A 16,357-nucleotide genomic window follows, 5' to 3' on the forward strand; every position below is an offset into this window, starting at 1 on the left:
CAGATTTGGCAGGGACACATCCCTGACTGGTACCACGGAGGAGGAATAATAGAGGAACAGAAGAATGCATAATTCTAAGAAATTACATTTTTTGAGGAACGAGTTAAAATTTTTAGTGACACCATCGCTTTACCATATAATATACTGAAAAACTGAAAAAAATTCCAAGTGGGGTGAAATGGTGAAAAAAGAAAACACACAATTGTGCCATTCATTTTTTTTTTCTTTTTTTTTGAATTAGAAACATGATTTTCTAGTTCAGAGCGATTATGACGATACAAAACTTCTACAGTTTGTTTCTTTTTTTATTTTAGTAGTTAAAAAAATATCAGAATTTAAAAAAAAAAGTTTGATCTGTGCAATTTTATTATAGCCGTAGCTTTTGTTATTTTTCCATCAATGACAATTTTATTGATAACATTTTGGTGTACATATGACATCTTGGTTACTTTTTATCGAATGTTTGGGGGAGTTGCGGTGACGGCAAAAACAGCAATTTTGAGTCTGATTTTTTTTCCCATACCAGTTCTTTAAGTTTTCATACATTTGACTTTTACAAATGAGGCAATACCAAATATATTATTTGTTTCAATATTTTTATTTGTTCTTTTGTGAACTGGGCAAAGAGGGGCATAGACGGTGTTTTTTGTTTTTTTAAGTTTTTGAACCTTTCAAAATTTTCCAAGTGCTAAATGTAGATAAAGAACCAAATCAAACAAATGAGTCAAATATATTAGACTTTTTCATTTTCTAGGAGGAAAATGATCCAATATTACATGTCTGTAAGTGGCAAAAGTATGTGAACCCTTGCGTACAGTATTTGGTGTGACATTCTTTGTGCAGCAATAACTGCACCTAGCGGAAGTAGCGGTCCTTTATAGTACCAGCAAAATAGTCTTCTTGTCTTCCAGGAGAGAGCTAATTTGCATGTTTTTCCCATGAAGCATTGCCAACAGGACTCCATACACAGCTGGTCTCCTTAAGGAGTGTCAGTTCCCACCAAAATCATGTGCGTTGCACAATGTAATCCAGTGCAACCAGTACACAAGTGTTTATACTGGCACGGTCCTCAGAATGGCACATTATCAAGGTATTCTACCCCGGATGAACATGTAATTAATTATGCCATTTCCAAATCTTATCACCTACAAATCTATCACCTTCCATTGTTTGGCTGAAACAAAGGAAAACGTGGACGATAATCACAAGGTGGAACTGAGACAGGGAGTCTGGAAGGAGCTGGACTGGGCGCACATCTCCCAGATGCATAACCGTCTGTGGATATTGATGGGAGACAGCGATTATTGATTTCCAAATAACAAAGGAAATGCTTCACTTCATCTGCATTTGTGTTATCTGGATGCCGAGTGGAGGGAAATAAACATCACTTAGCTGTCTAGACCAGAGATAGGAAAGTTTTGCTCATGGATAATAAGTCCCAGCCTGTCTTGCCATTCCGTGTGTCTTTTTCTCCATAGGCAGAACTTAAAGAAGATCTGTCACTTGCCATAAATATGTAACTTTTTTTTTTTTACCCGGTCTAAATGCCGCTGTTCTTCTGAATCCGGCAATGTTTTTATTTTGTTCGTGCGCCTCTCCGTTCCTGAGATATGACCCCCTTTTGCTTGTATACTAATCTAGTCATGCTAGTCAAGTGGGTGTGGTCCTTAACTTCCCTTTGTGGGCGTCTTCTCGAGGGTCACATCCCTTTCACTAATAAAAGCAGATTTGCATACAGGGAAGAGGAGGCCATATCTCAGGAGTGGAGAGGAGCAGGAACAAAAGAAAAACAGTTCCGGATTCAGGAGAACAGCAACATTTACACCAGGTAAGAAAAGTTACATGTTTATGACAAGTGATAGGTCCCCTTTAAGATGGTTATACTCTTTAGATTAATGTGCGCCTAAACTGCAGATTTTTGTGGGATTGGATGACAGCAGATAATCGGCAAAGATAAGGATTGGGCATTTGGATGTCAATATGCCTGATCCTTTTAATTTCAGGGAAGATAGAGTTGTCTAGTCGGGATTAAAAAAAGAGGCATTTACTGCACATTGCAAGATAATCGTTGTTAAAAACAAAAGTGTAAACGGGCTGCCAATCACCCAATGAAGGAGCAAAATGCTTGTTCTTTGGGGTAAATGATCTTTTGCGCATCGTTCTCGGCAGTGCATCATCCTGTGTAAACAGGACTTGCGCTGCCGAGAACTATAGCAGCCGTTGTGCACTGCGCGACCTAGTATAGATTATTTGCCTTGCTTTGGTCAGTAAAACGACGACTGACAGGTAAAAGTTTACCGATCGGCGGTTGTATCGTGCCGCCCGTCAGTCCGTGTAGTTGGCCAGATGACTCCACGGGCACAGCGGGGATCCCATTGAAAAAAGATCTGTGGTCAGAGACTTAAGAGCATTTTGGAGGCCTGCAGTACTCCAGGCTTCTAATTGTTAGGATCACTCATTAGTAGTCATGTCAAGTGCCCATAGTTTAAGATCTTTATTCTCGAGATATGGATATAGCAGAGATAGGAAAGAATTCTGCATGTCTTCATGAACATGTCTATAGTCATTTTGTAACCAATTAGATAATCACAGCAGCAGGAGTAAAGAGTGTTGATCTTGTGTGCAGCAGTGACCTGCCCATTATATCACTATGTAAATGACACGTCAGGCAGGGACACGTGATAAATGAAATCATCATTGAATGGATAGATAACGGAAGTGATGCAAGCAGCAGGAGAGCAGTATGTTGGTCCTTTGGGAGACAGTGACCTGCTCATTTATGTTACCATGTAAATGAGACAGGGCTACATGTGATAAATAGTGGTTGTCATTGTATGGACAGGAATTGATAACGGGACCAATGAACAGCAGCAGGAGAGTAGTGTGTTGATCCTGTAGGAGGCAATGACCTTTCTAATCATGGTAAGGAGGACCGAGCTGCATGTGGCAAAGGGCAGTGTCATTGAATGGGTAGGGATGGATGATGGAACTTACGACAGCAGCAGAAGAGGACAGTGTTGATCTTGCTGGAGGCAGTGACCTGTTCGTTTGTGAAGCCACATTATTATGTAACAAGGGAGGGTGTCATAAAGAAGTGAATGTGCAGGTCACAGACACGTGGTCGAACTTCAGAGCCCCCATTAGAAGCAAGTTGTAATACCAGGTTTCTATAAAACTGACCCCAATAGTTTATGTTTTCAAGTGCACCTCATCATGAAACCAATTTAATATTTAGTAGGTATGTATTATAAGTCACTGGCCAAATTTTTTGTGAGTCAAACATGGAAAATAATGGTAAGCAGCGAGCTTAGTAAATTGTATAACAGGATCTGTAGTAATCTTATAAGCTTCAGTATTTGTGTCCCCCCCCCCCCAGGTTCACTACTTACTGCTGGATGGCTCGGCAGATCTCCTCCGCAGTTTTTCCTGCTTTTCTCAGGGTGATGGCAAGGTTTTTGGCCCTGTTTGCTTCTAGTAACGTCACCTTGCTGGAGCCTTTAGGTGCCGCTTTTTGCTTGCTGGACGTGACATCAATGGCTGGACCTTGGGCTTTCGTCTTAAAAATTTCTTCAAATTCATCTACATTAATGTCCTAAAAGGAGAAATCATTATCATTGTTAATTGTCTGCAAAGTAAAGATTCTTCACTAATGGATGATAGATGAGAATATCTTAAGGACAAATACTGTCCAATAAGATAAATTGTTAAAGCGTACCTTCAGAATAAGCTGGAATATCGCTGCTTCTGGCCATTATATAATTTGCTGTTGTCTCTGAGCTGGAGGACGAAGACCAAATGCTAAGATGCCTCCCATACACAGCACATAGAGACATGAGTGATTCTTGCTCCCCTTTCTTTAAACCACACATGTTCAGTAGCAGCAGCATAGATGACTTTATTCAGCAGTACTGAGCAGTGTAGCTGTGTATCCAGCTCCGAGTGAAATAAAACACTTACTAGAGAGCTGCAGCACATGTGTTCTTTCACTGATCTTTAGCTCAAAAAACTGGCAGACCGTCTTGATCTGACCAAGACAGATTTTAGTTGTATTTCTTAGTGAATGAGGACTCATAAGTGGAAAAAGAATCATATGTCTTTGATAAGAAACATTATAAAGTTTCTTATATTTATACGTACTATTGATTTATACAACGTTTATGACCATTCAAAATGAAATGAACTCTCTTTACACAATGCGAGCGTCGTTCATTACCTCCAATATCCTTTCGTCATCAATTTCATTGAAGACCGTGCCATTGATCTGGTTGGGTTTTAAGGCTACCCAGTTGAATACTGGCATCCTGAATTTTGTCTTGATTGGCTTCTTAATTTTCACAGCTGCAAATCAAAATGTTGAAATTATCCCCGATTGCAAATAACACAATTGTATAGTCCATACAATGACGTGTACTGGTACCACGATTGGGTGTAGCTCTTTACAATAAATGTCTAAAAAATATCCAATAAGAGAGGAGGCTATCCTCAAATACTCTCAAGCCCTATTAATACTGGAATGCTTTTTATTAGAAAACTATGTTGCATTGTTCCTCTGTTATTCCTCCTGGAAATGTTAAATTTGGAGTTACCATTTTCCTATCCTACCTAATGGGGTGTGTCCCAACACAGACACTCTCAGCACTTAGGTATTAGCAGGGACAGATGTATCATGGCTGCAACTGCACTAGGGCCCAAGAGGTAATAGGGCCCATTTCCACTTCCAAAACATGTGAAATTGTGCTTTATCATGAGCTATTGGGCTGCAAGGAGCCCTTATATTGTTCTTGCGCAGGGGCCCTTTTCTGTCTGTGTCCGCCAGTGGTATTATATAGCTGTCAAACAAACTGTTTGCTAGCCGATCCTGGGAAAATCAAAGGGTTCAGAAGACTTTTATCTAATGTGTATAGGGGCTTATAAAGGGCACTGCCAGAGCGTCTAGGGACTACAACATTGATTACACTTGCAGGGGCGGGGAACCTTTTTTTCTGCCAAAGGCCTTTTGGATATTTATACCATCCTTCGGGGGCCGTACAAATCACATGCTATCTCCTCCCACAAGGTACGTTCTGATGCTGGTACTAGTGTCAGGACATAATCTTTTATTGCATGCGCCTCAGCATTCAGTAGTGATCGCTGTGTGCGTATGCTCACAGAGCAATAAGAAATTAAAGGGCTGGGGGCCGTCAAACACAGCTGCCGGCCCAAGCACTGTGGTCGGTAGGAATCTACCAGGGGGCCGGAGAAAAGGTTATCGAGAGCCGTAAATGGACCTCGGTTCCCCATCCCTGCTTAAGAGGAATGTTCCTGCTTATTTCCAGCAAGAACAACAGAGGAACGGCACAACATAAAATTATAAGAACAGTTGTTTCAGTATTACTATTTCATGGTGGGTGCAAGAATTTTCTAAATGAGACATATCAGGAGGACTGTAAAAGCAAAAGATGGGATCATTAACTATGAACGTTTTAATAAGAAAGACAATGTGGATCAATAGTAAAATGTTTTGTTGTCTCCGATTTAGTAAAAACCTGGTATTTCTAAATAGATCTTTGTATTGTGACATTCCTCGGTAATTCCTCCAAGAAATTTTTGAAAATATTGACAACGGGATCTTACCAATTCGGGATGTGTCTCTGCACAGACTGACGTTGTCCAATCAGTAATGAGTCTGCAGGAACACACCTCTTTGACAACTTTTTGCTAATTTATTAAAAAAGAAAAACTGAAATATCACATGGTCATAAGTATTCAGACCCTTTGCTCAGTATTGAGTAGAAGCACCCTTTTGAGCTAGTACAGCCATGAGTCTTCTTGGGAATGATGCAACAAGTTTTTCACACCTGGATTTGGGGATCCTCTGCCATTCTTCCTTGCAGATCCTCTCCAGTTCCGGCAGGTTGGATGGTGAACGTTGGTGGACAGCCATTTTCAGGTCTTTCCAGAGATGCTCAATTGGGTTTAGGTCAGGGCTCTGACTGGGCCAGTCAAGAATGGTCACAGAGTTGTTCTGAAGCCACTCCTTTGCTATTTTAGCTGTGTGCTTAGGGCCATTGTCTTGTTGGAAGGTGAACCTTCGGCCAAGTCTGAGGTCCAGAGCACTCTGGAAGAGGTTTTCATCCAGGATATCACTGTACTTGGCCACATTCATGTTTCCTTCAATTGCAACCAGTCGTCCTGTCCCTGCAGCTGAAAAACACCCCCATAGCATGATGCTGCTACCACCATGTTTCACTGTTGGGATTGTATTGGGCAGGTGATGAGCAATGCCTGGTTTTCTCCACACATACCGCTTAGAATTATCACCAAAAAGTTCTATCTTCGTCTCATCAGGCCAGAGAATCTTATTTCTCATAGTCTGGGAGTCCTTCATGTGCTTTTGAGCAAACTCTATGCAGGCTTTCATATGTCTTGCACTGAGGAGAGGCTTCCATCTGGCCACTCTGCCATAAAGGCCTGACTGGTGGAGGGCAGCAGTGATAGTTGACTTTGTGGAACTTTCTCCCATCTCCCTACTGCATCTCTGGAGCTCAGCCACAGTGATCTTGGGGTTCGTCTTTACCTCTCTCACCAAGGCTCTTCTCCCACGATTGCTCAGTTTGGCTGGACGGTCAGGTATAGGAAGACTTCTGGTGGTCCCAAACTTCTTCCATTTAAGGATTATGGAGGCCACTGTGCTCTTAGGAACCTTGAATAATGCAGAAATTCTTTTGTAACCTTGGCCAGATCTTTGCCTTGCCACAATTCTGTCTCTGAGCTCCTTGGGCAGTTCCTTTGAGCTCATGATTCTCATTTGGTCTGACATGCACTGTGAGCTGTGAGGTCTTATATAGACAGGTGTGTGCCTTTCCAAATCAAGTCCTATCAGTTTAATTAAACACAGCTGGACTCCAATGAAGGAGTAGAACCATCTCAAGGAGGATCACAAGGAAATGGACACCATGTGACTTAAATATGAGTGTCTGGGCAAAGGGTCTAAATACTTATGACCATGTGATATTTCAGTTTTTCTTTTTTAATAAATTTGCAAAAATTTCTACATTTCTGTTTTTTTTCAGTAAAGATGGGGAGCAGAGTGTACTCTAATGAGAATTTTTTTTTAATCTTTTTAGAATTTACCAAATGGCTGCAAAGAAACAAAGAGTGAAAAATTTAAAGGGGTCTGAATACTTTCCGTATCCACTGTATATAAGGGAGGGAGTAAACATTACAGGTGAAAAAATACATTGCTGGAGTGCTACTTTAAATGTATAAAATGTACAAAGTGAGATATTGTCAAGACAAGACGCGCAGAACGAGATGCAAAGGGAGATCAGTACAGGAGAAGGAGGTTAACCTACAGAATAGCTTGATCGGCCCGTCTTTAGCGGAAGCGTGAAAACAAGGAGAGAGGTTAGTGTCACAGGTTATATATTAATAATAGCTCACCGGTGCATCACTACACAAAGGATTAACAGCAGATACAACACTTTGTATGTCACTGGACACACTTTTGCAGACATCCATTCTCTGGAGCGGAGTAAAACGTCTTGTAAGCCAATTAGACGTGATTTCGCTTTGCTGTTAGGATTTTTCTATATCCGGAGCTATATACGGTTTCCAAATTACATTAATCCGTCGCTGGCTCTGAAGCCAAGATTAAGATCTAGAAGCAATCAACATAAACTAATCTCCTAATCTAATGTAACTAATACATAATGGACCGACACTGCTCCAGGGGCTATAAAGGGGAAGCCCTCTAGGGGGAGTATGGTTTGTGAAACCCATTCATTATAAAGTGGGGAGACCCCAGGACCCTCATGTATCAGCCAGAGCAAAGAGCAGCAGCTACAAAGAGTGACTCTTTTGGAGGACCAGAAATGTTCATGCATTACATAGACTATACACTGAGCGTAATGGATCCTGTGTAATACTTTATTTCTCCTGTGGAGGCGCTGCAGGGAAATTGAACACTCATCTCCAGGTTCCCAACAGATTGCAGCTGATCACTTTCAGACCCTATCTTATATTTAGTGTGTCTATCAAGCAAAGGGAGTGAAATACAATACTTGTCAAAAATCTCTGGATTGCCAGGACTGTTCTGGGTGTGAAGCTAAAACGTCCCGAAATTGCCAACATTAATGGTGGCAAGTAAAAGTGAGTGAATCTCTTGAAATTTTGCCAATTTTTGATTGAATATTTACCAGGAAATTCGATTTGAGGACAATTTATCAGCAGCGAATGAAGGTAACTGCACCGCCTCCAATTGCCCCTGAAAAAATGTGTAACACTCTGAGGTCCCCTAGGACTAAAACCAACCCCTTTCAACATTTGTACCACAAATACAGCCTTGGTAATGTAAAAGTGACCTCAACATATACCTATACATACTATATACATTACCCGTGGTAAACGGGTGGTCACCGTTATTCACTGCTGTGCTGTCACACACTATCTGTACACTTTCTTCTGTGTTTATGGCTTTCTCTCCCTATCTCTACTGGTGAGCTGTGACGTCTTCTCGCAATCCATCCAGATTCACCACAGAAACATTAGAATCCCTGCCTCGGCTTTTATACGGGCTATGTTAGTGTCTCCCGATTGGCTATGTGATGTAATAGCTGCAAGACATTTTGGGAAAGCCCATCCTATCATGCCTGAGGTCATGTTTGTCTTCTCTGATTAATACAATTTAATGCAATGTGTAAAATGGCGCTGGCCAGTTTAGCCGATTTGGGCGAAGCGAATCACATATTGCACAAATTTGCCGGGTTCAGCGATTTCCTAAAATTTCAACACAAATTTTATTCACATCAAATCGATTCGCTCATCTCCGTTGGTAAGTACTAACACTAATTGGGGATTTTGCACTACTACATTATTAACTAAGGGCATTTATATAATCGCGCCCTTTTTTAACAAGTGAACCATCACAGCTCTCACATGAGTAAGTTTGGGTCCCTGAGCAGAATTAAAGGGGTTTTTCAGAATTTTACAAAATCTGCCTTAGAATAGAGAAGGTTATTAAATAAAGAAGTAAGCATTTTTTACCCCCCTTGAATTTCCCTTATATTCCAGCCGGTTACCGGAAGTGATGAAATCCCCTTCCAACCACCTGACCACTGAAGCCAATTACTGGCTTCAGTGGTCAGGTGACTGGAGGAGGGAACTGTTCTACTTCCGACCCTGGTAAAGACCACCAAAGTGTTAATGCTGGAACAGCGTGGGATTGAAGTGGTGAGTGCAGGTATATTTGTTGTTTTGTAACATTCTCTGACTTCAAAGAACACTCCCTTTAAATTTAAAGACACAGTGATGTGTTCTACAGGATATTGCATTTCCTGTGCCATATTTGTAAAGTTCATAAAAAAGTAAACATAGGTGTGCAGTTTTATGCTGTACGTGAACTTGTGAGCAGCTCCTACGTGTAGAAGTCTCCTGAGTATGAGGATGTGATGTAAGCGCGTTATCACCTGGGATATAAGGCAATGAGCTGACTCACGGTCACGCACTTCCTGCACAACGAATCACTCAGCAAATAATGTCATCTAATCATGTGGGAAAAAAGCAGCGGACACTGACTACAACTCGCCTTTATCAGTCAGCGGCAACTTTAAGGCAAAACAGACCAGAAATCTCCAACTACAGATATCAGCAGATTATGGATCTCAATATCGGGAAATTTTCAACAGCATGGCATTTATTATAAGGAAATCAATAAGCCAGGATGAAAAATATATCAGAGCTGAGAATGTAAGGTGCAATATTGCCAAGTTTGTCATGTAGCTCGCTTGATAGAAATATTGGGGACCGCCATGGACCTAAATTAGGTCCATGGCGGTCCCCCATAAACTTACCAATTGTCACTCAGCTATTGGATATGTTTCAATATTTGTGGAACTTTTGTAGGGTCCGTAAGATAATTAGAGGGGTTTTCTGAGACCTTAAAGGGTTTTTGTTTTATTTTTTTTTACTTATATGCATGTATGTAATTTAGGCTGAAAATTTATTTTTTTTTTCAATTGGGTTCCATTAAAAATTTTGCACCGTTTGCCTTCTATAGATTCCGTGTTGCATTGTCTAGGGTGCTCACAATGATGGTTTGCAGTTATAACGCTTTTATCTGTCTTTTTCTGAGCTTCTCTCAGCTGATTAAGCATAACTTAGACCATCAGGTATGAACCCCTATGTTTATCCTAGATCTCTAGGAAATAAAACCTCAGATATATAACAGGTGTGATATGTTCTATTACCTGCAAGTCCTGAGTTAAATATAACTGTGGGTGAGGCAGATCCTGGTAAAGGAGGAGCTCCTGGCGGAGGAGGTGGTGGTGGAGGTATAGGAGGTTCCACCGCTGGACCTGGAAGAGGTGGTGCTGGTGGAGGAGGTGGCGGCGGAGGAGGTGGTGGAGGTGGAGCAGGAGGCATTGTAGATGGCGTTGGTCCATTTTCAACTGAAATGAGCAGCAAATGAGCAGTGTTTGGTGTTGTAAGATTTTCAGGAATATCATCATGCGCATACAGGCATGTCAGTGAAAACATAAAAAGTTATGGACAATGCACACATTCATCCATTGTGGCAAATCAAAATGTTCACCTCAAGTCATGATTTTTTCATCTTCATTTTGGATTTACCAATCAAAGACTTTGACAACACTTACCTGCTCCAGGCTCCGAGGGCAAAGGTGGTGGAGGTGGCGGCGTTGGTGCTGAAGGTACGGAAATTCCTGATACATTTGATAAAGCTCCTCCGGGAACTGAAGAACCTGACTGTGAAGTACCAATGGCTGATGATGCGTCACCCAATACATCGGTACCTGACGGTACGACAGCCCCCGACGCCACCAGTGGTGTAATAGATATGTCCCCATCGCCTTTCTTTTGAATTTTAAGAGATCCCTGTTTCTCCAGCTCGTGGATTTTTCTTTCCAGAGTGGATTGTCTCTGAATGGCCTCCTCTTTCTCCTTGACCATCTTCCGTAACGTGTGCACTTGGGTGTTTGCATCTTTACAGACTTCCTGTGCAGAAATAAAAAAGAGCCAATTTGGGTAAAATGTGGAAAAATGCAACTCCTGATATGCAAAGTATTAACACTAATTTTGTAATGACCATAATTTGACTCCTGTGACTGGGAGAGACGGCCGAAGAATCATTTGTCTGACAACCATCTAAAGTGTATGGGCAGCCTAAGCCTTAGGATCAGTTCACATTGCCTTAGATAATGGTCGGCTGAACTCTCAATGGTCGGTGGATTATGACAATACAGGCAAGTCCAGCTGACTTTAATGTTTAAGGATCTATCTGTTGTTGTGGGGTCCCATCTGGAGAAGTTTGAGGACCTATCTGTTATTGTGGGGTCCCATCTGGAGAAGTTTGAGGACCTATCTGTTATTGTGGGGTCCCATCTGGAGAAGTTTGAGGACCTATCTGTTATTGTGGGGTCCCATCTGGAGAAGTTTGATGACCTATCTGCTAATGTGGGGTCCCATCTGGAGAAGTTTGAGGACCTATCTGTTATTGTGGGGTTCCAACTGGAGAGGTCTGAGGACCTATCTGTTATGTGGGGTCCCATCTGGAGAGGTTTGAGGGGCTATCTGTTATTGTGGGATCCCATTAGAGAGGTTTGAGGACCTATCTGTTATTGTGGGGTCCTATCTAGATAGGTTTGGGGACCTATCGGTTATTGTGATGTCCCATCTGGAGAGGTTTGAGGGGCTGTTATTGTGATGTCCCATCTGGAGAGGTTTGAGGGGCTGTTATTGTGAGGTCCTATCTGGAGAAGTTTGAGGACCTATCTGTTATTGTGGGGTCCCATCTGAAGAGGTTTGAGAACCTTTCTGTTATTGTGGGGTCCAACCAGAAGAGGTCAGCTTATTGCTGGCAATTTAATCAAAATGTGCGCCAAGAACCTCAAATTTTTAAGTGCAGCCTATATAGCACTAATACAGAGCAATATTCATCCATCCAATGTTGCATGTACCTTAGCGCGGTCAGGGTGTTGTTGCATATTTTTTGTTTGCAACCATAAAGAATATCTGCAGTTTTATTAATTATATCCTGTTTTAGTAACAATTTAATGAATTGCAAAAGGGGCTAATGTCATCAACAGGTCCCCGGGAGACCACTCTGCAAACAGGCATTTTCCCCTGCAGCCACGCACAAGGTTCCCATTGGTGTGCCAGGTCCTCTAGAGCACGAGCCGATGATGGCATTTACTGGAATTGGGAAAAATTTGAAAGAAAGGAAAACAGCACAAGGCATTGTACCTGGACACTATCCCCCCCCAGTGTACAATGGCTGCCTCACACTTGTGACTACAATATGGGGACGGGTTAGGTTTCAGTACGTGTACACACTGCAGTGTATGTATCAGCTCCTTATTTGTCTGTGGCTGCAATTCTATCAATATAAGCATTACATCGACAATGAAAATCGTACCCGGGCAACTTCCAGTTCTTTATGTCTTTGCATAAGCTGTTTTTCCAGTTCTACAATTTTCGCCATAGCTTCATTTTCTGTGTCTTGTAGTTTTTCAGAAAGCTGTGAACATTGACAAAATAAATTACAAAAATAAATATTTAAAGGCATCAGAATGTAAGATTATTTCACTGCTTAGTTCAGTGGCCCCCAGAATCCAGTATCTGTGCCAAACACAACCCTAAGTACTTTATAGACAAATAATGAAAAAAACTTATTATAGTGGTTATATTCTTGTACATAGGGGCAGTATTATAGTAGTTATATTCTTGTATATAGGAGCAGTATTATAGTAGTTATATTCTTGTACATAGGGGCAGTATTATAGTAGTTATATTCTTATACATAGGAGCAGTATTATAGTAGTTATATTCTTGTACATAGGAGCAGTATTATAGCAGTTATATTCTTGTACATAGGGGCAGTATTATAGTAGTTATATTCTTTTACATAGGTGCAGTATTATAGTAGTTATATTCTTGTACATGGGGCAGTATTATAGTAGTTATATTCTTGTACATAGGGAGCAGTATTATAGTGGTTATATTCTTGTACATAGGGAGCAGTATTATAGTAGTTATATTCTTGTACATAGGGAGCAGTATTATAGTGGTTATATTCTTGTACATAGGGAGCAGTATTATAGTAGTTATATTCTTGTACATAGGAGCTGTATTATAGTAGTTATATTCTTGTACATAGGAGCAGTATTATAGTAGTTATATTCTTGTACATGGGGCAGTATTATAGTAGTTATATTCTTGTACATAGGGAGCAGTATTATAGTAGTTATATTCTTGTACATAGGAGCAGTATTATAGTGGTTATATTCTTGTACATAGGGGGCAGTATTATAGTAGTTATATTCTTGTACATAGGGGCAGTATTATAGTAGTTATATTCTTGTACATGGGGCAGTATTATAGTAGTTATATTCTTGTACATAGGTGCAGTATTATAGTAGTTATATTCTTGTACATGGGGCAGTATTATAGTAGTTATATTATTGTACATAGGGAGCAGTATTATAGTAGTTATATTCTTGTACATAGGAGCAGTATTATAGCAGTTATATTCTTGTACATGGGGCAGTATTATAGTAGTTATATTCTTGTACATAGGGAGCAGTATTATAGTGGTTATATTCTTGTACATAGGGGCAGTATTATAGTAGTTATATTCTTGTACATAGGAGCTGTATTATAGTAGTTATATTCTTGTACATAGGAGCAGTATTATAGTAGTTATATTCTTGTACATGGGGCAGTATTATAGTAGTTATATTCTTGTACATAGGGAGCAGTATTATAGTAGTTATATTCTTGTACATAGGAGCAGTATTATAGTGGTTATATTCTTGTACATAGGGGGCAGTATTATAGTAGTTATATTCTTGTACATAGGGGCAGTATTATAGTAGTTATATTCTTGTACATGGGGCAGTATTATAGTAGTTATATTCTTGTACATAGGTGCAGTATTATAGTAGTTATATTCTTGCACATGGGGCAGTATTATAGTAGTTATATTATTGTACATAGGAGCATTATTATAGTAGTTATATTCTTGTACATAGGAGCAGTATTATAGTAGTTATATTCTTGTACATAGGGGCAGTGTTATAGTAGTTATATTCTTGTACATAGGGGCAGTATTATAGTGGTTATGTTCTTGTACATAGGAGCAGTATTATAGCGGTTATATTCTTGTACATGGGGCAGTATTATAGTAGTTATATTCTTGTACATAGGGGCAGTATTTTTGTAGTTATATACTTGTACATAGGGGCAGTATTATAGTGGTTATGTTCTTGTACATAGGAGCAGTATTATAGCGGTTATATTCTTGTACATGGGGCAGTATTATAGTAGTTATATTCTTGTACATAGGAGCAGTATTATAGTAGTTATATTCTTGTACATAGGGGCAGTATTATAGTAGTTATATTCTTGTACATAGGGGCAGCATTATAGTAGTTATATTCTTGTACATAGGGGTAGTATTATAGTAGTTATATTCTTGTACATAGGGGCAGTATTATAGTAGTTATATTCTTCTACATAGGAGGCAGTATTATAGTAGTTATATTCTTGTACAAAGGAGCAGTATTATAGTAGTTATATTCTTCTACATAGCAGGCAGTATTATAGTAGTTATATTCTTGTACAAAGGAGCAGTATTATAGCAGTTATATTCTTGTACATAGGGGGCAGTATTATAGTAGTTATATTCTTGTACATAGGGGCAGTATTATAGTAGTTATATTCTTGTACATAGGGGCAGTATTATAGTAGTCATATTCCTGTACATAGGAGCAGTATTATAGTAGTTATATTCTTCTACATAGGAGGCAGTATTATAGTAGTTATATTCTTGTACATAGGGGCAGTATTATAGTAGTTATATTCTTGTACATAGGGGGCAGTATTATAGTAGTTATATTCTTGTACATAGGAGCAGTATTATAGTAGTTATATTCTTGTACATAGGAGCAGTATTATAGTAGTTATATTCTTGTACATAGGGGGCAGTATTATAGTAGTTATATTCTTGTACATAGGGGGCAGTATTATAGTTGTTATATTCTTGTACATAGTGGCAGTATTATAGTAGTTGTATTCTTGTAAATAGGAGCAGTATTATAGTTGTTATATTCTTGCACATAGGAGCAGTATTATAGTAGTTGTATTCTTGTACATAGGTGCAGTATTATAGTAGTTATATTCTTGTACATAGGGGGCAGTATTATAGCGATTATATTCTTGTACATAGGGGCAGTATTATAGCGGTTATATTCTTGTACATAGGGGCAGTATTATAGCGGTTATATTCTTGTACATAGGGGCAGTATTATAGCGGTTATATTCTTGTACATAGGAGCAGTATTATAGTAGCTATATTCTTGTACATAGGAGCAGTATTATAGTATTTATATTCTTGTACATATGGGCAGTATTATAGTAGTTATATTCTTGTACATAGGGGGCAGTATTATAGTAGTTATATTCTTGTACATAGGGGGCAGTATGATAGTAATTATATTCTTGTACATAGGGGCAGTATTATAGCAGTTATATTCTTGTACATAGGGGCAGTATTATAGTAGTTATATTCTTGTACATAGGAGCAGTATTATAGTAGTTATATTCTTGTACATTGGAGCAGTATTATAGTAGCTATATTCTTGTACATAGGAGCAGTATTATAGTATTTATATTCTTGTACATAGGGGGCAGTATTATAGTAGTTATATTCTTGTACATAGGGGGCAGTATGATAGTAATTATATTCTTGTACATAGGGGGCAGTATGATAGTAATTATATTCTTGTACTTAGGGGGCAGTATTATAGTAGTTATATGATTCTACATAGAGGACGACATAATATTATAGCTATTATCTTCTACATGGAGGGCAGCATTATAGTAGTTATATTTCTGGCAAAAGGATGCAGTATTATAGTAATTATGTTCTTGTTTCTTCTAAACCAAGACATTAGCTTAGAGCAATAGTATTTTTTTCTTACTACACTCCTTTTAACAGCTGATACTAAAAAAGGTGGTGACAATGAGTAGAGGAGAAAATATCTAGCAAAGAACGAATGTAATCTGTGACCATGACAAATTGTCTTTAGATACGCTAAGGTCTTAAGTCGCAGTATTAATGCACTTCTATCTACACTCATGGCCAAATAATGTCACCCTGGAGTCCAATACTGAGGTCTCGCAAGCTTTTACTTACATGAGAAATGTTTTCTTCCAGTTCTTCCACCCTTTCCAGCGCCGCATTCTTGGTCTCTGCATCTTCCAGAAGAGCCCCCACGTCAAACACATTATCCAGATAAGCCTGAATCTGGACCTGAAGTTTGTCGCTTTCCGTGTGTTTCAGTTTCTATAAAAGTAGAAA

General features: G+C 39.5%; 1 protein-coding gene across 7 annotated transcripts in view; it reads right to left on the minus strand.

The window, feature by feature from the left end:
- FMNL2 (formin like 2) overlaps window positions 1-16,357 on the minus strand; it is a 235,233-nt gene that overhangs the window by 25,428 nt on the left and 193,448 nt on the right. For 4 of the 7 annotated variants that reach the window (XM_073647168.1, XM_073647172.1, XM_073647169.1 and 1 more), the window contains exons 12-18: window positions 16,193-16,342; window positions 12,413-12,514; window positions 10,635-10,992; window positions 10,227-10,427; window positions 7,335-7,355; window positions 4,214-4,338; window positions 3,390-3,592 (exon numbers count right to left, since the gene is read on the minus strand). In XM_073647168.1, the coding sequence (XP_073503269.1) occupies window positions 3,390-3,592; window positions 4,214-4,338; window positions 7,335-7,355; window positions 10,227-10,427; window positions 10,635-10,992; window positions 12,413-12,514; window positions 16,193-16,342 (1,160 nt within the window). The remainder of the gene's footprint in view (window positions 1-3,389; window positions 3,593-4,213; window positions 4,339-7,334; window positions 7,356-10,226; window positions 10,428-10,634; window positions 10,993-12,412; window positions 12,515-16,192; window positions 16,343-16,357) is intronic. The other 3 variants (XM_073647171.1, XM_073647173.1, XM_073647174.1) reach the window with 1 other exon arrangement.

The sequence above is a fragment of the Phyllobates terribilis genome, unplaced genomic scaffold (genome assembly GCF_046119375.1).
Source record: "Phyllobates terribilis strain yellow unplaced genomic scaffold, ASM4611937v1 Scaffold_9__5_contigs__length_417890890, whole genome shotgun sequence".
Lineage (NCBI taxonomy): Eukaryota > Metazoa > Chordata > Amphibia > Anura > Dendrobatidae > Phyllobates > Phyllobates terribilis.